The 26298-nt window shown below is 41.2% G+C and overlaps 1 protein-coding gene and 1 long non-coding RNA gene across 6 annotated transcripts in view; one reads left to right on the forward strand and one right to left on the reverse strand.

The window, feature by feature from the left end:
* Window positions 1–12683, reverse strand: part of VIRMA (vir like m6A methyltransferase associated) — a 64802-nt gene extending 52119 nt beyond the window's left edge. The window contains exons 1-3 of one of the 3 annotated variants that reach the window (XM_073999094.1): window positions 12601–12683; window positions 7668–7722; window positions 3591–3706 (exon numbers count right to left, since the gene is read on the reverse strand). Coding sequence is in view for 2 of the 3 variants with exons in the window: in XM_005563715.4 (XP_005563772.2) it covers window positions 3591–3706; window positions 12601–12663 (179 nt within the window). In the remaining variant the exon portion in view is untranslated. The remainder of the gene's footprint in view (window positions 1–3590; window positions 3707–7667; window positions 7723–12600) is intronic. The other 2 variants (XM_005563715.4, XM_045398509.2) reach the window with 2 other exon arrangements.
* A 178-nt stretch (window positions 12684–12861) lies between these two features.
* Window positions 12862–15977, forward strand: LOC135964778 (uncharacterized). 3 transcript variants are annotated; one of them, XR_012416535.1, is made up of 4 exons: window positions 12926–13116; window positions 13220–13307; window positions 14370–14464; window positions 15233–15372. It is a non-coding gene; the product is annotated as an uncharacterized lncRNA (long non-coding RNA). The 3 variants fall into 3 exon arrangements; XR_012416534.1 differs by lacking the exon at window positions 14370–14464; XR_012416533.1 differs by lacking the exons at window positions 13220–13307; window positions 14370–14464 and having other exon boundaries at window positions 12862–13116; window positions 15233–15977.
* The last annotated feature ends 10321 nt before the right edge of the window (window positions 15978–26298 follow it).

The raw sequence follows: 26298 nt of genomic DNA on the forward strand, positions 1-26298 counted from the left end.
CAAATACATTTATAGTATAGTCATTCATTAGACTATGTAGCTATTAGAAATCATAAAATCAAATAATATTTAATGATGTAAAAGTACTCCTGATATCTTATAAATGAAATAAAGGAATACATAAAACACTAAAAAGTAACAGCAAAATAACAACATACATTTGCCTTACCCAAATTCAATCACAAGCGCCCAACAACTCTAGTCTCTTCCTCTTACCCTTCTTTACTACTTTTTCTTTTCTTTCTTTTTTTTTTGAGAGGATTCTTGCTCTTGTCACCTAGGCTGGGGTGCAGTGGTACGATCTCGGCTCACCACAACCTCCGCCTCTCAGGTTCAAGCGCTCCTCCTACCTCAGCAACCCAAGTAGCTGAGACTACAGACACGTGCCTTCAGGTCCGGCTGATTTTTGTATTTTTAATAGAGATGGGGTTTTACCATGTTGCCCAGGTTGGTCTCGAACTCCTGACCTCGGCTGATCCACCCATCTCACCCTCCCAAAGTGCTGGGATTACAGGCATGAGCCACTGCACCTGATCCCTCTTGGCCCTTCTTTAAACTAGACCCTGGACTTCAGTATCTCCAGAAAAGGAAAAAGAGCTAAAATACAAACTCTTTCTTTACTTTTGAGACCCCAAAGGCTCAGGTCCTGGTCACTGAAAAACGATTTAAAGAATCAAAGGAAATCTGACTGCACTAAACAGTCATCTTACAACTCGGCGACTCTAAAAAACCTAACCTCATGTAAGGTATCATATTTGCAAAAAGTAATAATAAAATAGATATACAAGCATACATATATATATGTATGAACACACACACACACACACAAACACACATTAAAAATATACATCAAATGTTAAGATACTCTTGGAACAGAGGAATTAAAATTATTATTATTACTTTTTTTTTTTTTTTGAAACACAGTCTTGCTTTGTCACCCAAGCTGGAGGGCAATGGCACAATCACAGCTCACTGCAACTTTGAACTCCTAGGTTCAAGCAATCCTCCCACCTCAGCCTCCCAAGTAGTGAGGACTACAGACATGAGCCACCACGCCCAACTAATTTTTAAATTTTTTGTAGAGATGGAGTCTCCAAACTCTTGGTCTCAAGTGATCCTCCTGCCTTGGCCTCCCAAAGTGCTGGGATTAGCGGCCTGAGCCACCCACCCTACCAGAATAAAGAGATTAAAGGGATTTTAATTTTATCTAAGCATTTCTAAATTTTATAATGAGAAAAAACACTATTATAAAGTATGCCCACAAATATTACTTGATCTCTAACACTGCTTTCAACTTTCAGATTCTGGTCTTCCTGGCTCTTTTTTCTTTCTTTTTTTTAAGATGGAGTCTTGCTCTGTTGCCCAGACTGGAGTGCAGTGTTGCGATCTCAGATCACTGCAACCTCCACCCCCCAGGTTCTGACGATTCTCCTATCTCAGCCTCCTGAGTAGCTGGGATTACAGGTGCGCACCACCATAGCTGGCTAATTTTTGTGTTTTTAATAGAGACATGGTTTCACCATGTTGACTAGGCTGGTCTCAAACTAGTGACATCAAATGATCTACCTGCCTCAGCCTCCCATAGTGCTAGGATTACAGACATAAGCCACCATGCCCGGGCCTCACTCTTACATTTGTTTTATTACATTAATACTTTATTTTACTGTTCCATAGCATACTATTCATGTATAAATTTGTTTCTGATACTTTATGTTTAGAGTTATTACAACATGAAAAGCCACACATCCCCAGCTAAGAAAAAGGAAGAGGATTAGGATAACAGAAAATGAAACAAATAATCCTACCAATGGCAGCTAATTGCTGAAATCCAACTTGTCTGCTATGGTAGCCAGCCTCTAAGATGGCCCCAATGACACTTGCTTCCTGGTATTCACACCCTATGTGGTAGGGTGTACACCCTATGTAGGCCCCTCCCACACTGTAGCAGCAGAATATGTAACCTACAGAATATGGTAAAGATGATAATACGTCACCTTCTGATGTTAAGTTATAAAACACACTGCCTGTGGCTTCTTTCTTGGGCATGCTCTCTCACTCTTAGATCACTCACTCTGGAAGAAGCCGCGTCATGACATGAACAAGCCCATGGAGAGGATCTCCTGGCAAAGAAGTGAAGCCTCCTGCCAGCAGCCCCGTGAGTGAGCTACCAAGCAAATTCTTCAGCCCCAGTCTATATCTTGACTACAATTTCACAAAAGAACCTGAGCCAGCTAAGCAACTCCCAGAATCCTGACCCTCAGAAACAATGTGAGATAATAAATGTGAAGTTTTAAGCTGCTAAATTTGCTATACTTTGTTATGGAGCAATAAATGACAAACTTTCTTTGGCCAAAAGCAGTACAATTAGAGAAGACTGTTGGATATACTATCATTATCCAATCTTTCTCATTCTACACAAAGCTCCCTTTATAGGAAAATCAGGAAGAAACATATAGGAAAACATGAGTCAATTTTCTTAAACATGGAAAAAAATATATGAGTCAATTATAATGATCCTCCACTATAAACATTAAAGATTTTTCTTGTTGTGTATCTTTTAATTTTTGAATGGCGCCTATGAAGACTTTATACCTATTTCTACAAACAATGAACTATTTTCCACAATTATGAAGAAACAAGCCCTTAACTTTGAATCTGTCCCATAACACGCATCACAAAGTAGCTAGTTTAACTCTTTTTTTTTTGAGACACAGTTTCATCTTGTTGCCCAGGCTGGAGTGTAATGACACAATCTGAGTTCACCACAACCTACACCTCCCACATTCAAGCAATTCTCCTGCCCCAGCCTCCCGAGTAGCTGGAATTACAGGCATGCACCACCATGTCTGGCTAATTTTGTATTTTTAGTAGAGACAGGGTTTCTCCATGTTAGCCAGGCTAGTTTCGAATTCCCGACCTCAGGTGATCCTCCCGCCTCGGCCTCCCAAAGTGCTGGGATTACCAGTCCCAAAGTGCTAGGTCAGACCAGTCTGACCAATATTGTGAAACCCCGTCTCTACTAAAAATACAAAAAATTAGCCAGGTATGGTAGCGGGGTAATCCCAGCTACTCAGGAGGCCGAGGCAGGAGACTCGTTTGAACCCGGGAGGCAGAGGGTGCAGTCAGCCAAGATCACGCCATTGCATTCCAGACGGGACAACAAGAGCAAAACTCCATCTCAAAAAAAAAAAAGGTAGCAATAACGGTAATAATAGTAAAATACACTTGTAAATATTTCAACTAATTCCCACTTATTTTCAAGAGAAAAATCAGGTTAAAAATACTTCATCTACCTGGTTATACCATCCCAGAATATTTTAGAAAATGTAAACCTAACACCATCAGTTAAAAAAAAATGAATAAAGAAAAATCTTACCTAGTACACAGGTCAAATAATTACTGTTTTCAGGTTTAAGATGATATATGCATTATACAGAAAATATAGACCTAATTACAATGCAGCATAACCATAACTGAATAGTTTCAGGATTTTATTACTTGTAAAATATTCCCTTACATTTTTGCATTTAAGAATATGTTTCTAAGAAATCTTTTACCAAAAAATACTTTTAAAAAGAGAGTTGACTTACCCATATGCTCTATTGTCTGGCAGACTGCTATGGGCTCTTACTCCTGGGGGTATGACTCGGACTTCATTGATATAAACCACACATGGAAAACGAACCACATCTATATGAGAACTTTGCTGTAACAAAAAAAAGGCCGGAGGGGGAAGGGTGCGGAACATTCTGTAAAACAGTTTCTCTATTCAAATTTTATTCATTCACAATGTCACATATAACCTTAATATTCCATATCATTAAATATCATTAAATATATTATATTATTTACCGTGTTGTATAAATAGCTGGTAAGATGTACCTACTTAAGTTTCTCGATTTGCATAACATTTTCTGCCATGCATTTACCTCCCTGCTGATGTTTTGCTTAGACTAATACAGACCCAGAGTCCCTTATCTGAAATCTCTGGAGCCAAATGCCTTTTAGAATCCTGACTTTTAGATTTCTAGAAAGATAATATAATCCAAATACTGCATATTACTTTAGACCCCCCAGTGGCTTCTGCAGCAGCACCCTGTAATCAAAACACCAATATTTCTGCAGCCACACGTATCAACATTCACACTAAATAAAGATTATAACAAGCACCATATCAGTTCAGATTAGATTGCATGGCCAAATGAATTCAGGGCAGGGTTTTTTTGTTTTTGGTGGAGGTTTTTTTTTTGCCATTTTTGAGTTTCTGAATTATAGATAAGAAACTGTAAATCTGTACATAGATCAGCTTACTTTGTTAAACTTATATACCAACCAATATCAAGGGATCAGGGAAAGCATTTAGGTACTGAATAGTTGAAATAAACCCCTCCTAAAATTTAAAAAAATAAATCACAAACTAAGAGTTTATTATAAAAAAAAAAATAGAAGTAGAGGTGCATGCCTGTAGCCCTAACTACTCAGGAGGTTGAGGTAGGAGGATCACTTGAGCCCAGGAGTTTGAGGCTACAGTTGAGTTATGATATGATTGCCTCACTGCACTCCAGCCTGGGTGACAAAGTAAGACTCCATCTCTGGGGAAAAAAGAAAAACAAACAAAAAAAGAAACAGCATAAATTATATCTAGTATACACTTACCTCTATCATTTGACACAGGATTAGGTAAATATAATTCTTATTTTCAATAATTAAAAAGAGAGTTTTCGCATTGTTTTTGGACAATTTTATGTCAACTTTTCCTAGTACTTCAGTCAACTGTCATTACCTAGTGGTCAAAGTTCATCATGAGAAGAATGGCTCACATTATTTGCATCTAGAAAGACTGAGTCTCTCCATAAAAAATATCATGCTTAACAACAATGAATTTAAGGATTTACAAATAGCCATTCAAAATCTATTTTATTTGTATATAAAAGAGTTTCTGTATTTGTTGCTACCAGTTCTATTAAATATTTATTTCTAAATATGTATTAAATGTCGACTATGTTCCAAAGTATGCTAGTTCTGAGGCTACAAAGACAAGACACAATCTCTGCCATTATCGAAAAGACAATCTATTGTGGTAGACAAGTGAATTGCCATGATACAGACTCACAAAGGACGCTATGAAAATTCAGAGGGGTATTTAGGTCCCCAGCCCAGGTTGTAGGCAAACAAGGAGAAAGCATGCACAAAAGGAATGCAAATAAGAACTTGGAAGGTTCACAAAAGTGCAGGCCAGGAGCCATGGCTCACACCTTTAATCCCAACACTTTGGAGGTTGGGGCAGGAGGATCACTTGAGGGCAGGGTTCGAGAAGATTAGTCTGGGCAATATAGGAAGATGCTGTGTCTATAAAAAGTTTAAAAATCAGTTGGGCATGGTAGCACATGCCTGTAGTCCCAGCTACTCAGGAGACTGAGGTGGTAGGATCACTTATGCCCAGGAGGTTGAGGCTGCAGTGAGTCGTGATAGCACCACTGCACCCCATCCTAAGCAACAAAGCGAGATTCTGTCAAAAAAAAAAAAAAAAAAAAAGGAAAGAAAGAAATTGCAAATATAGTTCATCATAGCTAGAGGGCAGAATAGCAAAATAGGGGAGGAAAGCAGAGAAGAGTAGCTAAGGACAACCAACAGAATTACAAAACCAAGATTTTCATCCACAGTCAGAAGACAATTCCAAACCTGTATCTCCAACTAGGACCTCTATCCTGAGCCCCAGGCTACTATATCCAACTGCCCACTCGGCCTCTCCATTTCAATGTCCCTCGTGCACTAAACTCAACAAATCCAAACTGAATTTCTCCTACATCAGTGATGGCATCACCATCCACATATTGCCCAAGACATTATCATCCTGGACTTCTCATCCTCTCTCATCTATATCATCTATCTATTCAAACACCAAATCCTATTGATTAAAGCTCTCCTCCATTCTGGCTGTCACTCCTTTAGTTCCATATACTACACCACTCCAATATGAATTACAGCAATAGGAACCTAACTGATTTTGTGCTTCTTTTTTAAGTTTTGTTTCTTAAATTTTTATTTCAATAGTTTTTAGGATACAGGTGGTTGTTTACATGGATAAGTTCTTTAATGGTGATTTCTGAGATTTTAGTGTACCTGTCTCCCAAGCAGTGTGCACTGTACCCAATATGTAGTCTTTATCCCTCACCCCCATCCCAACCTTCCCTCTCCGAGTCCCCAAAGTCTAGTATATCATTCTTATGACTTTGCATCCTGTGCTTCTTTCTTGTCTCCCATCAACCCATTCTCCTATTGAAGTATGGTCTTTCTAAACTATACATGTACCACTCCCCTGATCCTTACTGCCGCCAAGCAAAATTCCTAGGTCTTAAAACAAGACTGGCTTCTTTACCACTCCAAACTTACATCCCTAGCCTATCATGCTTTTTATCATTTTCATGCCCTCACTCATGATGTTCTCTCTGCTCGAAATCCATCACATCCCTCTGCCCCAACTCCTTGTACAAGTAAACTTTCTCTTGAAAGCTGAGCCAGATCAAATCTAGATAGGTGCCTCTCCTCCTAGTGCCTAAAGTCCTTTATCTAGCTGAATTGTAACTGCCTCTTATCTCTCCCATTAGACTATGTGTTTAAAGAAGACAGACCTATGTCTTAGTTTACTGCATATTCATAGTGCCTAGCATATTCATTTAATAAACGAATTTTTAATAGGCACTTGATTAATGGTTATTGAATTGTGTTTTCAGAGAAATAAAAACAAAGCCTAGGAAAACAGGTTGACAATGGGAAATCATGGAAGGTTCATGATCAGGAATGTAACAGGAATATGAAGACTGGTCAGATTCCACAACTCTGAGCCACAATTATCTTTGGAAGGAGTCATTTACCTGCATGTTTAAAGGTCACAGCATAACTGTTTCCCTTCCTTATTCTTCTATCCCTGCAATTATCTTCTCTTTCTACCCTCTCCTTTAGCTATCACATCTACTGCTACCACTTCCTTTTCCATTTCTGCAGATGAGTTCCTAATTGGTTTCCTACAGTCATTTTTAAATGACCTCTAAAATACAGGACTTTCTAATATTGACCTACTCTCCTAGGACTCTATTTTAACCCAGCACTTCCACACTTGAAAGTAATATTTAAAAATTAACTAAAAATGTATAAAACAATTTAGCTTCAAGAATATTACACACCACTGTAAAGTCAGAAACCTAAATATATGAGAATATATATATATATATATATTCTCATTCTCATTATCAAATGTATGAGAATATATATAAATAGTAGCATTAACATCCTAGCACTTTGGGAGGCCAAGACAGGAGGATCACCTGAGGCCAAGAGTACAAGACCAGCCTGGCAATACAGTAATACCCCATCTCCACAAAAAAAAAAAAACTTTAAAAACTAGACGGGCATGGTGGTGTGCACCTATAGTCCTAGCTAATCAGGAGGCTGAGGCAGGAGGATCACTTAAGCCCAGGAAGAAGTTGTAGTAAGCCATAAGCACACCACTGCACTCCAACCTGGGCAACACAGCAAGACCCTGTTTCAAAAAATATATATAGCATTACCACTTAAAGAATATTACACAGCCAATTAAAAAGAATATTATATAGAATATCTAAGGAGAGAAACAAGATGGTTAGGGGACAGTGAGGAGAGAGACTTACTTTTTACCATATACCCTTTTGTACCTTTTGTATTTGTACCTCATACATGTATTACCTAGTCAAAAAAAAAAAAGAGAAAATTTTTAAAAATAAGCTTACTTTAAAATATTATATAAGTATACTACTTCTTGATTCACAAAGACGTACAACACATTGTTAGGTGAAAAAATAAACCACAAAACAGTATTACAGTATTGTAATATTAACGTGGGCAATGTGTGTATACATTTAAGTATAATAATCACTAGAGGATTTGGAAAAACGTTAATATAAAGACAGTTGTGAATTACAGCTACAAAATACAAAGAAAAAGCTGATTACAATAGGGAGACATACAGAAAGGAAATTAATTCATTTATCAACAGGAATATACAAATACAATAGCTTTCCACTCATATACTTGTTTATCAAATAATCTTGCTTAAATCTGATTTTAACTTAAACAATTTTTTCTAATATTGTATATGCTAACATTGGAGAGATATTTTGCTTTTTTATTTTATTTTACTTTATTTTTGAGACACAGTCTCGCCCTGTCGCCCAGGCTGGAGTGCAGTGGCGCAATCTAGGCTCACTGCAAGCCCCATCTCCCAGGTTCACGCCATTCTCCTGCCTCAGCCTCCCAAGGAGCTAGGACTACAGGGGCGTGCCACCACACCCAGCCAATGTTTTTGTATTTTTAGTAGAGACAGGAATTCACCAGGTTAGCCAGGATGGTCTCGATCTCCTGACCTTGTAATCCACCCACCTCGGCCTCCCAAATTGCTGGGATTACAGGCATGAGCCACCGCATTTGCTATGTTGCCCAGGCTGTCCTCCAACTCCTGGGCTCAAGCGATCCTCCCACTTCAGCCTCTCAGGCTGGGGCTACAGGCACACATGTCACGACACCTGGCTTATCTTGCATTCTTGATTGGTAACGTTAAGTGTTTTTTCATTCACAGGAACACTATTCCCTCACAATGAAATTGTCTTTTAATAAGTTTAACTGTCTTCTGAACTCAGTAGATTGGCCTTAAAAACGTGTATCAGTTCTTTACGTGGGAAAGAGGAAATTATTGGTAAAATAAGTACAATACCAAAAAAAGAGCTGTTAATGGTAGCTGGCAATAAGGACTCCCTGTGTGAAACTAATAAATGTCTCTTCTCTACCGTATTACAAATTCCTTTGAAATCAAGGGCAATGGGTTTTGTTCTGACTTGTATTGCCCCTCCTAAAGCCATACCCTCACCTCCAAAAGTGATTTTCATAAATAATTGTTAAACAGATTCTCAGCTTCCTATGGGGCAAAGTAATCTGGCTAATTATCCCATTCCCATCAAACTCACTTCCACACTCTTACCATCATTAGTCCCACTAGTTCTCCTGTCTCTAAAACTAGAATTCTACCATTTTTAACTACCCTATCTCCTTCACACAATCAGTTGCCATCCTGTCAATTCTATACTCGAAATCTGTATATATCCAAAAGATGTATAAATCCTCTCCTATGTAGTTCCACTGGGACATAGCATAGCACTGATTTAGAGCCAGAAAAATGTGTGATGGTGGATCTTAATCTAGCTATGTTATTTTAGTAAAGTCACCTAATCTCTCAAGCTCAGTTTCCTTATCTACAAAATATAGATGACTACCTTTGAAAACTCAGTGTGGGCCCTGCAGTGGCTCACGCCTGTAATCTTTGCACTTTGGGAGGCTGAGGTGGGAGAATCGCTTGAGCTCAGGAATTCAAGACCAGCCTGGGCAACATGGCAAAACACCACCTCCACAAAAAAACTAAAAAATTAGCCAGGCGTGTTGGTGCACAACTGTAGTCCCAGCTACTCGGGAGGCAGAGATGGAAGGATCGATTGAGCCCCGGTGGCAGAAATTGCAGTAAGCCGTGATCACAGCACTGCACTCCAGTTTGGGTGACAGAGCAAGACCTAGTCTCAAAAAAAAAAAAAAAAGAAGAAAAACTGATGGAAGGACCAGAGATGATTTACTTAAGTTATCAAAGCCCACTGTGTCTGGCACAAATTAGGCAGTCAATAAATGTTAAACAATGATTGCTGCCCATTGGCTAACTCAGGTTTTCATAACATCTCACTTTTTCTCCCTGATTTTGTCACCTTACGTCTATTTTCTCTGAACCATTTTAAGCATTATTGATCAAGTAATCTACCCAATGTATCTTACTAATTGTATGATTTGCCTGCTCAAAAACTACCCATTTCCTACAAAAAAAAAAACTTTTTTTTTTTTTTTTTTTTAAGAGACAGAGTCTTGCTCTGTCGTGCAGGCTGGAGTGCAGTGGCGCGATCTTGGCTCACAGCAACCTCCATCTCCCGGGTTCTAGCAATTCTCCTGCCTCAGCCTCCTGAGTAGCTGGGACTACAGACGCACACCGCCATGCCCGGCTAATTTTTTGTATTTTAGTAGAGACGGGTATCACCGTGTTACCCAGGCTGGTCTCAAACTCCTGACGTCAGGCAATCCACCCGCCTCAGCCTCCCAAAGTGCTAGGATTACAAGCTTGAGCCACCGCGCCTGGCCTAAAGTCTGTAATTTTTTGTTGAGCATTCAAGGAGCTCCATGATCTGTCTCTGAACTGCCTTGGGTGCCACTTCACACTGCTACTTCAAGCATATCCTAACAGATGACTGACTACTCCAGTAGAATGCCCTCCTTTCCTAACTACAACCGTGAAATATTGCCCCTTTCACCAAAGACCAAGTTCATAAGCCAAACACCTTGATGAAGTCTTTCCTGATACTCTCAAATGAAAAGTTATCTCTGCCTCCTCTGAAATCATGTATCCTTTATTTATACCCACAAAGACAGCTAGTTCTAATATGTCAGCTACTGATGGGCATTTTGTAAACAAAGATGATAAACCCCAATGAATTCACACTGTGTTTCTTTATGCGATCATCACATTCTAACTCAAATCACAATTTTGTGGATCTAATCTCCAACACTGGGTTATAACTTCTTGAAAACAAACATTTCAATATTTCATATCACCCACAAACCCCTACTTCCTCCTTCAAGACTTGATTCAAATGTGATCTCTACTAAGCCTTCCCCAATCACCCCAGAAGAAGGCATTTACCATCTGCCCTATGCGCTTAAGGTACTCAATGTTTACCTAAGAATGAATAAAAGAATAGATTAAATATATGATAAACTAATGAAGGCCAATTTTCCTAAACTAGAATAGTACTAAACTAATTCATCATATGCCTCTTTCTCTTTTTTTTCTCTTTCTCTTTCTCTTTCTTTCTTTCGAAACAGGGTCTCACTCTGTTGCTCCGGCTGGAGCACAGTGGTGTGATCTTAGCTGACGGCAGCCTCGACCTCCCAGGCTCAAGTGATCCTTCCACTTCAGCCTTCTGAGTAGTTGGGGCAACAGCATCAAGCCACCACAGCTAGTTAATTTTCTTTTGTAGAGACGGGGGTTCCACTATGTTGCCCAGGGTGGTCTCAAACTCCTGGACTCAAACAATCCTTCTGCTTCCGCCTCCCAAAACGCTGAGATTACAGGCATGAGCCACTGCGCCAGGCTCCTTCAAATTTAACTGTCCTCTATTTCTATACACATGATAAGTTTGATCTGATCCAACTATTGTCTCCATTGAGGGTTTTCTAAATCTTGGCTGGAATGTCAGAGAGATATAGTCATTGAACAAACAGTGCTAACTGACACTGACCCACATGAAATGTGAGACCATAAATTAATTGTCAGTAAGAAATGCTAACTCGAAGTTCTCCAAATTTTGACTTTTATAAACCTATAAACCATTCGTTAAATTAGATCACAGCTATCAACTTTCTATTTTGCCAGGTAAAGCATTATGATACAACCACTACCCACTATCATTACTATCTTGCAAAAGAAAGAACATTTTAAACATTTTCCATTCAAATATTTATTGAGCACCTACGTTTTGCTAACAGAGGCACTGGAGATACAACTGAGAAGAAAAGAAATTATATGTATCCTCAAAAAGCTTGATACAAGAACACACTTGACACAAATAAAAGGAAAAAAATAATATCCAAAGAAAGAACAGTTCTGTAAATTGATTAAGCTTACATTAAGACAGAGAAATGTGAAGTCCACTTTTTTTTGGGGGGGGGGGGGAACAATTTCTCCGTAGACTTCATTCGAGTTCATTTTTGGTCTGCTTTCAGGAATCTTTAGTTAACCAGCTATGTTTAATTTACATATTGCTGGGTCAATTGTACATTCAGGGGCGTTCAAATAATTTTGTACAGAAATATTACTCCACAACATTCCGCCCCCGCCCTCAAAAGACATGTCTGCTGATGAGTTTAACTATACTTCTCTCAATGCTCCCCTCTTCGCAAGTATTCTCCGTGAATGCATCTCATTCCTAATGTGTGAAATCTTTCCGAGTGACAAGTATTAAAGTTTCAGGCCAAATTAGAGAGCACCGTAATCCTAAACCGAATGAGTGTCACAACTGGGGAACATAACTCCCGACAGAAAAGGAGCCAAAGAGAAAGGGTTTAGAAACATCGTGATTCGGAAACCACGAAGCCAACGTAAGCTGCTCAGACTCCGGCACTACTGTCAAACACTACTGTCAAATCAAGACCCCTCCCAAATGCCATCTGAGGTAAACCTGAGAACCCTGATCCTTCTCACGGCCCAAACCTGATAGGAAAAACAAAAAATAAAGCCATGCAAGCAGAAAAGCCAACTCGACCAAAGGCACGGAAGGTCCAAGTTAAAGCAAGGAAATGAAGAGGCTGTTGCAGCCCTCCCTCAGACGCGATGCTCACACCGCTCGGGGGAGGGTGTCTGTGTGTAAGCGAGAAATTAAAGAAGTAATCTGCAGAGGGAAAAGTCGAGGACGCCCAACGGTTTTTTTGTAAAGGTCCCAAGTCGAGAAGCAGCGTCAGAATCAAGTCGCCAAGCCTTACCTCAGCGCTCGGGTGTTTAAAAGTATCTAAAAATAGCAGCTCCATCGCCGAGTCCACCGCCATGTTTGCCGCGGGCGGGGAACAGGGGGGAGAACTTCCGGGGCAGCGCTCCAGCCTCGGCCACAGCGGCTCAGGAGAGGGAGAAACAGCGGCACTTCCGGTGACCAGAGCACTAGCGCCGCAAACCTCGGCCTATCCCAACGCATCTTGTTGCCCAAAGTTGCCGGCCCCGCCTTTTCCAGCGCGGCGGAGGGCGCCCCCAGACGCAGAGGGGGGCAGAGGGAAGCGAGATGGGAACTACGGGGTCTCCAGTGGTTCAAACCCTGTCGTTCCGCCGCTTTACAGAGCCACAGCTGTCCCCGGGTGGCGAAGCGCGGAGACGGGGTTTTGGAGAGGGTGGAGGAAGGGGAGGGAAAGCTGCCAACTTTGGATACCAACCCCGTACACCCACCGAAGGGGATGTCCCACTTTTTCCAGCGCTGGGCGCAAAAAGATAACAGTGAGCGAGGTTGAAAAGTAAGACATTGATTTAAATAGAAGAAAAACTGTTGTCTCAACAAATGAAGAGATTCTTTGTTTTCTTATCTGTAAAATGTGAAAAATCGTACTTAACCCACAGGCTGATTGTGAGGAGTAATTGAAATAAAAATCGAGGAATTGTATAACGTGAAGTACCAGGAACAATAAAACAGGAGGCAGAATGAAAAGTAAGCCTCTCGTGTCGGGTGTTGAGCTTTTGAGCAACGAGATAAACACGGCGGTTTGGTAGTCTAAATGGCACAAACCCTTAGCAGAGCAACTAGGAAATAGCTTGTAAAATTACACGTGCCTACCCCTCTTCTAGGAAAATTCTCGCCCACGTATCTACAAATACAAGAATATTCATAGCAAACTTCGTAAGTTGCAAAAGAACAGGAAACATAAGTGCCATTGACAGAAGTAATAACTAAACAGTGGCGTATTTATATAATAGTATATAGCAGGTACGAAGAATGAACTAGTACTATATTTACTAGCATGAAAAATCCCAAAAAACAGGGTTAGCGGGCGCGTTGGCTCACGCCTGTAATCCCAGCACTTAGGGAGGATGAGGCGGGAGGATCGCTTGAGCCCAGGAGCTGGAGAACTGGCAATATAGCGAGTCCCCGTTCTTCACAAAAAGGAAAAACAAAAAAGACAAAAACCTAAACAAAACAAGTTTAACACACCTCATCGCAAGCCGGGTGCGGTGGCGTGTTCCTGTGGTCCCAACTTCTCGGGGAATCTGAGACAGGAGAATCTCTTAAGCCCAGGAGTTGGCAGCCAGTGGGGACACCCATCTCTTAGAAAAGGAAATAAAAAATATATAATGTAAAATAACATTTATATAATTAACGTGGGAAAGAATATAAATGTTTAGGAGTGTACATATGTCATGAAATTATAAAGTCATGCATTGGAATGACTAAAATTTCAAGGTAGTGGTGAACTGGAGGGAGATGTAATGGAGAAGAACAGAAAGGCTTCACATGCCTTGGTAATGTTTTATTATTTAGGTTAGTGTTCATTTCACAAGCATGCCTTACATTATTGTTTGTACCTTCTGGTATGTCTGAAATATTTAATAATAAATGAGTTTCTAAAGTAAGTCTCCTATCCACATCCTTCCTCAGCCATCCAGTTTCCTCTATTAGCTAGCTATAGTTTATCTTTTATTATTTGTTGTTGCATTGATATTTGTTGTTTCTAATATTTTTCTGTTTTCTGATTCTTGCTTTTTTTTTCTTTAGAAACAGGGTCTTGCTTTGTTGCCCAGGCTGGTCTCAAACTCTTGGCTTCATGCAATCCTCCTGCCTCAGCCTCCCAAAGTGCTGCAATTATAGGCGTGAGCTACCCTGCCCCGCCCCTTCTTCTGTGTTTAGGCTTATATGCTGTTCTCTTTCTAATTTCTACCACTGATGTTTATTTTTATTCATATTTTTATTTATTACTATATGTATTTATGTATATGAATTTTCCCCTAAGCTCTGCCTTAACAAATGTACTATATAGTGCTTTTATTGTTGTCATTTTACAGTCTGATTTTCTTAGCTTTGATACCCTTTTGTTTTTACATTTTTATTTTTATTTTTATTTCAATAGTTTTGAGGGAACAGGTGGTGTTTGGTTGCATGGAAAAGTTCTTTAGTGGTGATTTCTGAGGTTTTGGTGCACCCACCACCTGAGCAATGAGGGTGCTCAATGCACCCTCTGCCTCCCGGGTTGAAGCAATTTTCCTGACTCAGCCTCTTGAGTAGCTGGGACTACAGTCGTGCACTACCATGCCCAGCTAATTTTTGTATTTTTAGTAGAGATGGGGTTTCAATTTTAGCCAGGCTGATCTTGAACTCCTGACCTCAGACAGTGCCCACCACCATGCCTGGCTAATTTTTTGTATTTTCAGTAGAGAGGAGGTTTCACCGTGTTAGCCAGGATGGTCTCAATCTCCTGACCTCATGATCCACCCGCCTTGACATCCCAAAGTGCTGGAATTAGAGGTGTGAGCCAACCGCACCCAGCAAAAATAGAATTTTTACGGGTAAATAAGAACCGAGGAGTAGAGAAAAGTTGTATAAATAACTTTTCAAAAAACTTTTGTTGCCTTCCTTTCCAGTTTGGGCCTGGCAGAATGGCTCCTGCAAAGAAGGGTGGCAAGAAGAAAAAGGGCAGTTCTGCCTTCAACGAGGTGGTGACCCGAGAATACACCATCAGCATTCACAAACACATCCATGGAGTGGACTTCAAGAAGCGTGCCCCTCGGCCGGGCGCGGTGGCTCACGCCTATAATCCCAACACTTTGGGAGGCCGAGGCAGGCGGATCAGAAGGTCAGGAGTTCGAGACCAGCCTGGCCAACATGGTGAAAACCCGTCTCTACTAAAAATACAAAAATTAGCCGGGCGTAGTGCTGAGGGCCTGTAATCCCAGCTACTCGGGAGGCTGAAGCAGGAGAATCGCTTGAACCCAGGAGGCAGAGGTTGCAGTGAGCTGAGATCGGGCCACTGCACTCCAGCCTAGGCGACAGAGCGAGACTCCGTCTCAAAAAAAAAGAAAGAAAAAAAGAAGCATGCCCCTCCACTCAAAGAGATCCAGAAATTTGCCATGAAGGATATGAGAGTTCCAGATGTGCGCATTGATACCAGGCTCAACAAAGCTGTCTGGGCCGAAGGAATAAGTAATGTCCCATACCGTATCCACGTGCAGTTGTCCCGGAACATAATGAAGATGAAGATTCACCAAACGAGCTCTATACTTTTGGTTACCTATGTACATGTTACCACTTTGAAAAATCTACAGTCAGTATGGACAACTAACCACTGATCATCAAACACATCAAATAAAGTTATAAAATTGCAAAAAATACCACAAACTTTTGTTGCATAGAACAAAGAAATGTGATGCTTGTTGGAGGAAGCCTGTCAGGTCAAGAAATAGTGTTTTTAACATGAGGGATAACAGTGTGTAGAATTATGGGAACAAAGTAATGAGGAGAGTAACCATGATGATGAAGAGACAGAGGGGACATCTGAGACAGCAAAGTGTTTAATAGGTAGAAGTGGTACCTGGTGGCCAAATAAAGAGTAACCTTTGCTAAAAGAAACACCTACTCTCTGGTAACCAGGGGAAGAAAGAGTCCATGGGTACAAATGCAGATGAGGATATACTATGTGGAAAATGAGGGAGTTCCTCTCTGATGGTTTCTGTTGTCTCAATGAGGTCATTAGCTTGTCAAAAATAGATGAGGTAGGCTGGGTGCGATGGCTCACGCCTGTAATCCCAGCACTTTGGGAGGCCAAGGCGGGCAGATCACGAGGTCAGGAGATCGAGACCATCCTGGCTAACACATAGTGAAACTCCATCTCTACTAAAAATACAAAAAAATTAGCTGGGTGTGGTGGCCTTCCACCATGTGATGCAGAAAGAAGGCCCTCACCAGATGTTAGTGCCTTGATCTTGGACTTCTGGGCTCTGGAACTGTGAGCCAATAAATTTGTTTGTTATAAATGAATCATTCTTAGATATTCTGTTATAGCAGCACAAACAAACTAAGACAACAACCTACAGAATGAAAGTATTTACAAATTATATATCTAATTAGGATCTACTCTGCAGAATATAGAAAGAACTCTTACAACTCAACAACAAAAAGACAAACCCCCCAATTTTAAAATGGTCAAAGGTCTTGAACAGACATTTTCCAAAGAGGGTATACAAATGACCAACAAGCACATGAAAAGATGTTCAATATCTTTAGTCATTAGGGACAGGCAAATGAAAACCACAGTGAGGCTGGGCACGGTGACTCATACCTGTAATTCCAGCACTTAGGGAGGCCAAGGCAGGTGGATCACTTGAGGTCAGGAGTTCAAGACCAGCCTGGCCAACATGGTGAAACTCCATCTCTACTAAAAATACAAAATTAGCTGGGTTTGATGGTGCATGCCTGTAATCCCAGCTACTCAGGAGGCTGAGGCAGGAGAATCTCTTGAACCCGGGAAGTTGAGGTTGCAGTGAGCCGAGATCGCACCTCTGTACTCCAGCCTTGGCAACAGAGTGAGACTCTGTCTCAAAAAAAAAAAAAAAAACACAGTGAGATACCACTTCATATCCATTAGGATGGTTACAGTTTTTTTTAAATAACAAGTATTAGCAAGGACATGGAGAAATTGAAACTCTTGTACATTGCTGGTGGGAATGTAAAATGGTGCAGCCACTGTGGAAAGCAGTGTGATGGTTCCTCAAAAAGTTAAGCATAGAATTACCGTATAACCCCAAGTCCAACTGCTAGGTATATATTAAAAGACTCGAAAATGGGTATTTATTTATTTATTAAATGAGGCAGGATCTTGCTCTGTTGCCCAGGCTGGGGTTCAGTGGTATGATCATAGTTCACTGCAGCCTTGAACTTCTGGGCTCAGGCGATCCTCCCACCTAAGCCTCTTGAGTAGCTGGGACTACAGGCACATGCCACCATGTCTTACTAATTTTTTTAATTGTTTAGAATGGGTGTGTGTGTGGGTGGGGAGATCTCACTATGTTACTCAAGCTTATCTCTAACTCCTAACCTCAGCAGTCCTCCTGACATGGCCTTCCAAAATGCTGGGATTACAGGTGTGAGCCACTGTGTCAGCCTGAAAGTAGGTATTTAAACAAATACTTATATGCGCATGTTCATAGCAGCACTATTTACAATGGCCAAAAAGGTACAAACAACTCAAATATCCATCAGCAAATAAATGCGTAAACCAAATATGGTATATACGTACCTACTTCCCCCCAGTGGCTCCTCCTACCCCTCAGGAGACTTGATATTCTCTCATTTGTGAGAGTATATTCCACAGCTTAAGCTTTAGTACCCAACTTGTTTGTGGCTAGAAGAGGTCAGTGTCCCTCTTCTAGCCTCTGAGCTGCTTCCCACGTAGTGATTGTATCTTGTTCATTAATACATCCCTAGTACATGGCACATACTAAACACTCAAAAATACTTATTGAACAAATTAATTTATTTTGTCCTATTTCAGATCCCATATAGAATTATATATTGCACATAATTTATATGTCAAATGCTTATATTGTACTTTTCTGTTTTTGTTCTTTCATTTTTGTCTCTCTTGCTCATCAGATCATAAAGTCTCCCAGGACGGTGCTCTGTAACCAGCCCATAGTAGCTACTGCTATTTTACCAGCTACTGTATCTTTCCTTCTTTGATTTCCAGCACCTGACAGTGAAAAGAGCAATTTGAAGAAAAACAAAATTTGTCTTCAGTGTGAAAAGCAATTTATAAAAGTCTGAATACTTGCCAGGAACAACTTGAGAAAAAAGACAAAGGTGGTGGGAGAAATGTAACCAGCCCACAATTCCAATGTTGATAACAGATGAGCTCCCTTTCAAGGTGACTGACATTTACACAAGTATACAGAGCAAGAGGAAGGTCTGAGTGAACTGCCAAGCATTTTAACTTCTCCTGAGACCGAGTACATCAACAGTTCTCTTGGAAAAGAACGACTGATTTGGGAGTCCGGCAGACAGCCAGCTGCAAGACATTCATCCGGCATCAGGAACACAATGGGCCTCCATTTGCCTGCCTCTCTGAAGGCACCAATCAAAAGTAACAGCTGCCCCGTTTTTCTATGAGACTTGATTATAATTTTCCATGGCCAAGGGTTTGCTGTGACACTTCCATATCATTCTTCATTATGTAGTCCAGAGATTACCTACAGATTTAAGAAACACAGACTGTAAACTATTATATACAGATATATCTCAAAATAAGCATACCCATTAGTGCCAGTTGTTCTGAAAGATTGAATGACCCCAGCTATTTTCCAAATGTTTTTTCAGAAAGTCATGAATACACCTTTCTGGGATCCTACCTATTTCAAAGACAGGCAAAGCTCTGTGGTTCAGTTCCACCATCCAGTACCAGGCCCATAGTATGCGGACCATATGACTTACACATGGCCTTTTCTCTTTATGTAATTGCTGTACCATGTTCAGCAGATCTAGACTGTCTCAAATCATGTTCCCTCAAGAAGCCCCACAGAAGAAAAAGGTTTCTGTGATCAAAAATCATTTGGGAAATGCTGCAAACCCTATCTCCCTCTTAGAGCTTAACCATGCATGTTGGGGCATAATATAAACCTTTTCCAGCCTGGGCCACAGAGTGAGACCTCACCTCTAAAATAATAAATCAATAAACTCTGAGAAATACACAGAAAAGTAACTTCTGTAACTTTTAGGTCTTAATTACAAGCAATTGTAGCTTAATCTAAACTTGCTCTTCACTTTATTTCTGTACTCTTGAAGACTAGTGACATAAGCCTTATGAATTATTCTTTTTTTCTTCTTCTTTTTTTTTTTTTTTTTTTTTTTGAGACGGAGTCTTGCTCTGTCACCCAGGCTAGAGTGCAGTGGCACAATCTTGGCTCACTGCAAGCTCCGCCTCCCAGGTTCATGCCATTCTCCTGCCTCAGCCTCCCGAGTAGCTGGGACTACAGGCGCCCACCACTGCACCCGGCTAATTTTTTGTATTTTTAGTAGAGACGGGGTTTCACCGTGTTAGCCAGGATGGTCTCGATCTCCTGACCTCGTGATCCGCCCGTCTTGGCCTCCCAAAGTGCTGGGATTACAGGCGTGAGCCACCGCGCCCGGCCTTTTTTTTTCTTTTTTTTAAGAGAGAGACAAGGTCTCATTCTGTTGCTCAGGTTGGAGTGCAGAGGCACAATCAGCGTTCACTGTAACCTTGAATTCCTAGTCTGAAGTAATCCTCCCACCTCAGCTTCCCTAATAACTAGGACTACAGGCACATACCACCACATTTGGCTAATCTGTGTGTGTGTGTTTGTGTGTGTGTGTGTAAAGACAGGGGTCTCATTATGTTGCCCAGGCTGGTCTTGAACTCCTGGGCTTAAGCGATCTCCCATCGCAGCCTCCCAAAACTTTGGGATTACAGGCATGAGCCACTACACCTGGCTGGATTATTCTTTCTTTAAAAAACAATTTTTAAGCATAAATACAAAGGTTAGGTAGATTTGAAGACGGCCAGTAGCATGAAGTGAGCTGTCTAAAAAGTTGCTTTTACATAAGAACTTTATGTTACTTGATGAGCAAATATTAATTGGGCTCTCCTCTCTGTCTCTTCTCTCTCCTTCTTTCTTTCTCCCTCTCTCTCTCTGGATCCACTTTCCCTCCTGTATCAGGGAGTCTACTCCTATGTAAATCTTCTGCAGGTTGTGCAGTGGACTTCACCTGGTCTCCCATCTCCAGCTAATTTGGCCAAGAATAGTCACCTGGCACAAGGTGGGGAGGGAGCTCTCAATTGGCCAGCAACTTCTGATGTGTGGCCTGACTGAACAATGAGAGGCTCAAGTGAAATTACCAGCTGGTAGTAGTACAGAGGATATAGATACATGGAATGGAGCTGAGCCAAATTAACGACAAACGACTAGACAAGAATGACTGTTGAAGATCACCTATACTGAGATGACAAAGCTGCCCTGAGTCCAGAAGCAGGTTCACTGAGGGATGCCCAACCATGTTACTGATCTTGTTTGAGATTAATGTTCCTTGTTGTAAACCCCAAGTCTGTTTCTTGCAAACAAACCATTCTAAATTGAAACAACTACTTAGAAAGTGTTCCTATGGGCTCAGTGGGACATTTCAACCAAATGAAATATGATAATGATCTGAAATGAACCACCAATAGTGTTGCAGAGATAAAATACAAATATCAGAAAGATAGCCAGGCACATGGCTCATGCCTGTAATCCCAGCATCTTGAGGGGCCCAGGCAGGAGGATCCCTCGAGGCCAGGAGTTTGAGACCAGCCATGGCAACAAAGCAAGGCCCTGTCTCTATAAAACAAACAAACAAAAAAATTTAAAAATTATCCAGGCACAGTGGTGTGTGCCTGTGGTCCCAACTACTCCAGAGGCTGAGGAGGGAGGATCACTTGAGCCCAAGAGTTCAAGGCTGCTGTGAGCCAAGATCACACCACTGCACTGCAGCCTGGGCAACAGAGTGAGACCTTGTTTCTAAAAAAATACAAACAAAATACAGATTTAACCAACTCATTGCCCAGCTTAAGTACAGAGTTTAAGAGTGTGCATTTAGAAACTTCTTAAGTGTTTAGAATGCTTGTTTTATTTTGCTTTAATTTTGGTCTTCAGATTCAAAGTTTTTTTGTGTTTGTTTTTGTTTTTTGAGATGGAGTCTTGCTCTGTCACCCAGGCTGGAGTGCAGTGGCGCGATCTTGGCTCACTGCAAGCTCTGCCTCCCGGGTTCACGCCATTCTCCTGCCTCAGCCTCCCGAGTAGCTGGGACTACAGGTGCCCGCCACCATGCCTGGCTAATTTTTTGTATTTTTAGTAGAGACAGGGTTTCACCGTGTTAGCCAGGATGGTCTCGATCTCCTGACCTCGTGATCCGCCTGCCTCGGCCTCCCAAAGTCCTGGGATTAGCAGGCGTGAGCCACTGCACCCGGCCTCAAAGTGCTTTCTTATGCTTCTCTGCTTCTAATCGTGTTCTTTTCCTCATTTTGAAATACCCTTGTCTCCTCTTTGCCAGCTAACTCTATTCATCTTTCAGGACTTGGAAAAACTTTCCTGTTCACCACACCCAATAGGAGATAGGGGTTCCTGTATGCTATTACTGTATATTTTATCATGTCACTTATTTTTGTATTATAATTAACCTTTCCTCAGAAACTGCAGACCCTTTGAAGGAAGAGACTACATCATTTTCATGGTTGTATTCCCTTGCCTAATAGTAGCTGGATATGATAGGCTTTATGTATTTGTTGAATGAGTGAATAATGAGAATTGGGATGGTCAGTGACTCCTTATGGAAATGGAATTTGTTGTTTTTGTGTGGGGGGTGTTTTTTTGTGGTTGCTTGGTGATTGTTTTTTGAGACAGAGTCTCACTCTGTTGCCTAGGCTGGAGGGCAGTGGTGTGATCCCAGCTCACTGCAGCCTTGATCTCCCAGGTTCAAGTGATTCTTGCACATCAGCCTTCCAAGTATCTGGGACTACTGGTACAGCCATACACCTGGCTAATTTTTGTATTTTTTTGTAGAGATGGAGTCTTGCCATGTTGCGTAGGCTGGTCTCCGACTACTGAGCTCAAGCGATCCACCCGCCTCAGCTTCCCAAAGTGCTGGGATTATATGCAAAAGCCATCTTGCCCAGCATGGAAAAGAGTTTGAACTACATAGTTTCTGAAGGATATATAAGAATTAAGATGGTCAGAGAAGAGGAGAGAGAGTTCAACACATTCAAGAGTATAACAATTTGAGCCAAGGCAGAAAGACTAGTATGTTCAGTGAGTGGATAACTTTAAATGAAGGCACTAAAGACAAAATGGAAGAGGTCAGTTGAGGTCAGATGGAGGAAAGCCTTTAATTCCACTGTGGAATTTGTCTTGTGACCTGGGAATGAACTGAAGAATTGAAACTGAGCACTGGCCAGGTGTGGTGGCTCATGCCTGTAATCCCCTTACTTTGGGAGGCTGAGATGGGCAGATCACTTGAGGTCAGGATTTCAAGACCAGCCTGGACAACGTGGTGAAACCCTGTCTCTACCAAATAATACAAAAATTAGCTGGGCATGGTGGTATGCACCTGCAGTTCCAACTACTCGGGAGGTTGAGGTGGGAGAATTGCTTGAACCTGGGAGGTGGAGGTTGCAGTGAGCCAAGATCGTGCCACTGCACTCCAGCCTGGGTGACAGAGTGAGACTTTGTCTCAAAAACAGAAACTAAAAAGAAATAAAGAGGCCAGGCGTGGTGGCTCATGCCTGTAATCCCAACATTTTGGGAGGCCGAGACGGGCAGATCACCTGAGGTTAGGAGTTTGAGACCAGTCTGGCCAACATGACCAAGCCCCATCTCTACTAAAAATACAAAACTCAGCCAGGCATGGTGGCACGCACGTGTAATCCCACCTACTTGGGAGGCTGAGGCAGAAAAATCGCTTGAACCTGGGAGGCGGAGGTTGCAGTGAGCCAAGATCATGCCACTGCACTCCAGCCAGGGAGACAGAGAGACTCCACCTCAAAATTAATTGATTAAATTTTGTTTAAAAAAGGAAACTGAGCATTGACTATTTTGAAAGAAGAATAAAATTAAAGAAAATATTTATCAGAAAGTTTACTCTTCCCATGGTGTTTACAACTAATTGAAATGAGAGACTAGAAGCAGAGAGCATTAGAAAAGTTACTAAAATAATTCGGCCGGGCACGGTGGCTCAGGCCTGTAATCCCAGCACTTTGGGAGGCCGAGGCGGGCGGATCTCGAGGTCAGGAAATATAGACCATCCTGGCTAACACGATGAAACTAAAATGCCAAAAGTTAGCTGGGCGTGGTGGCGGGCGCCTGTAGTCCCAGCTACTCAGGAGTCTGAGGCAGGAGAACGGCGGAGATTGCAGTGAGCCAGAGACGGCGCCCCTGCACTCAGCAGCAGAGCAAGACTCCGTCTTACAAAAAAAAAAAAAAAAGATAATTCATAAGAGGGGGCTAAAAGTCTGGATTTGGATTTTTGACGGTGGAAATGGAAAAGAAAGGAATGAGAATACACGTAAGGAAAAAAGTTATGAAATTTTGGTTACATAATGGTCTAATGATTAGCATGTGCATGTAGAACTCAATATTTACTGATTATTTGACACTCTAAAATTCTGGTCCATACCCATGACAGAAATAAATGGTGAACAAGATGATGAGTTTAAAAATTCAGCTATTTTAATGAAGTTCATTGTTAATTTTCTTTTAAGAAATGAGGCTTTCAGCCAGGCGCTGTGGTTCACACCTGTAATCCCAGCACTTTGGGAGGCCAAGGTGGACAGATTGCCTGAGGTCAGGAGTTGCAGACCAGCCTGGCCAACATGGCGAAACGCCATCTCTACTAAAAATACAAAAAATAAAAATAAATAAAAATTAGCCGGGCCCGGTGGCACAGCCCTATAGTCCCAGCTACTCGGGAGGCTGAGGCAGGAGAATCGCTTGAACCCGAGAGGCAGAGCTTGCAGTGAGCCGGGATCACACCACTGCACTCCAGCCTGGGCAACAAAGCAAGACTCCATTTCAAAAAAAAAAAAAAAAGGGGGGGAAATGAGGCTTTCAAAAGTCATGTTGAAACTTTATAGCAAGACCTCATTTCTCCAAAAAAAAAAAAAAAAAAAAAAAAAAATTAGCCAAGTGCAGTGGTGCACACCTGTAGTCCCAGCTACTTAGGATGCTGAGCGGGGAGGATTACTTGAGCTGCAGTGAACTATGATCTCATCACTGCACTCCATCCTGGGCAAGAGAGGGAGACTTCGTCTTAAAAAATAAATAAATAAAAAATAAAAAATAAAAAAAAAAAGAACATTTAGATGCCAGGCAAATGTTTTATTAGTACAAGGCCAGAAATGAAAATCTCAGGCAATTTCAAGGCCCAGTTGCAATCTACCGCCACCTGCTGGGGAGTCCATTGCAGACTGCAGGAGAAGTGTATACTTTATTAATTATTAATTGCTAAACCTGTTATACAAACTTATAGTTTCATAAGGTCATCTATTCTTTCTGATCTTTACTATAAACTGGAATTGCTGTATCACTGCCAGATCATGGGCGCTATAGCTTTATTACTGACTGATCAAGCTTGGTGCCTTATCCCATTTTAATTCTACTACTTAGTGAGTGGTTTTAGGATTTCCTTAGGTAAAGAATTTCTTCACTTCTTAGGTTAAAACAGCAGCCAGATGCAGTGGCTCATGCCTGTAATCCCAGCACTTTGGCAGGATGACGTGGGAAGATCACTTGAGCCCAGGAGTTGAAGACCAGCCTGGGCAATAGGCAACAAAGCAAGACCCCGTTTTATTTACCAAAATAATAATAATAATACACTGGGCACGGTGGCTCACGCCTGTAATCCCAACACTTTGGGAGGCTCAGGCGGGTGGATCTTGTCAGGTCAGGCATTTGAGACCAGCCTGGCCAACATGGTGAAACCCCCTCTCTCCTAGAAATACCAAATTAGCCAGGTGTGGTGGTACAGGCCTGTAATCCCAGCTACTCGGGAGGCTGAGGCAGGAGAATCACTTGAATCTGGGAGGCAGAGGTTGCAGTGAGCAAGATCACACCATTGCACTCCAGCGTGGGTGACAGAGTGAGACTGTCTCAAAAAAAAAAAAAAAAAAAAGAGAAAGAGAAAAAAGAAAAAAATAGTCATGGTGGCATATACCTGTGGTGCAGCCTGGGTGACAGAGCAAGACCCTATGGGAAAAAAAAAAAACCCACAGCAAAACTTTACTAGTTACTTTTACAAGGATGTTGTAAGAAACACTGGCAACACCAAATGTTGGTGAGGATGTGGGGCAACAGGAGCTCTTATTAATTGCTGGTGGAAACACAAAATGGTACAACCATTTTGGAAGACAATTTGTCAGTTTCTTACAAAATTAAACATACTCTTACTATACAATCCAGTATTCATGCTTATTAGTATTTACCCACAGGAACTGAAAATTCCTATCCACATAAAACCTGCAGATGGATGTTTATAGCAGCTTTATTCATAATTGCCAAAACTTGGAAGCAACAGAAATGTTCTTCAGTAAGTGAATGGAAAAATAAACTGTTATATCTAGATAATAGAATATTACTCAAAACTAAAAAGAAAGAAGATATTAAGCCATAAAAAGACATGGAAAAAACTTTGATTCATGTTTCTAAGTAAAATAAGCCAATCTGTAAAGGCTACATACAGTATGAGTTCAATTATATGACATCCTGAGACACTAATGGCTCTCCTAGACAGGAGGCTCGCGAGAGTGGTAGGGCTAAAGCCTAAAACCATGCAATGTCTGGGGTTTCCTCTACTTTTTCAACTCATGATCTTGTTCACCCTTTATTTCTGTCATTGATGTGAACTAGAATTTTAGACTGTCAGATAACCAGTAAACATTGAGTTTCAGGCACTCATGGTAATCATTAGAGACCATTATTTAACCAAAATTTCATAACTTCTTTCCTGTTAATGTCTCTTCTCATTCCTTTCTTTTCCATTTCCACTGCCAAAATTCAGACTTTTAACCCCCTCCTATGAATTATCTTAATAACTTTTCTAATGAACTCTTTGCTTCTAGTCTCCTCTTATTTCTTTCATTCCTTTTTTTTTTTTTTTTTTTGAGACAGGGCCTCAT

The sequence above is a fragment of the Macaca fascicularis genome, chromosome 8 (genome assembly GCF_037993035.2).
Source record: "Macaca fascicularis isolate 582-1 chromosome 8, T2T-MFA8v1.1".
NCBI classification, from domain to species: Eukaryota; Metazoa; Chordata; class Mammalia; order Primates; family Cercopithecidae; genus Macaca; species Macaca fascicularis.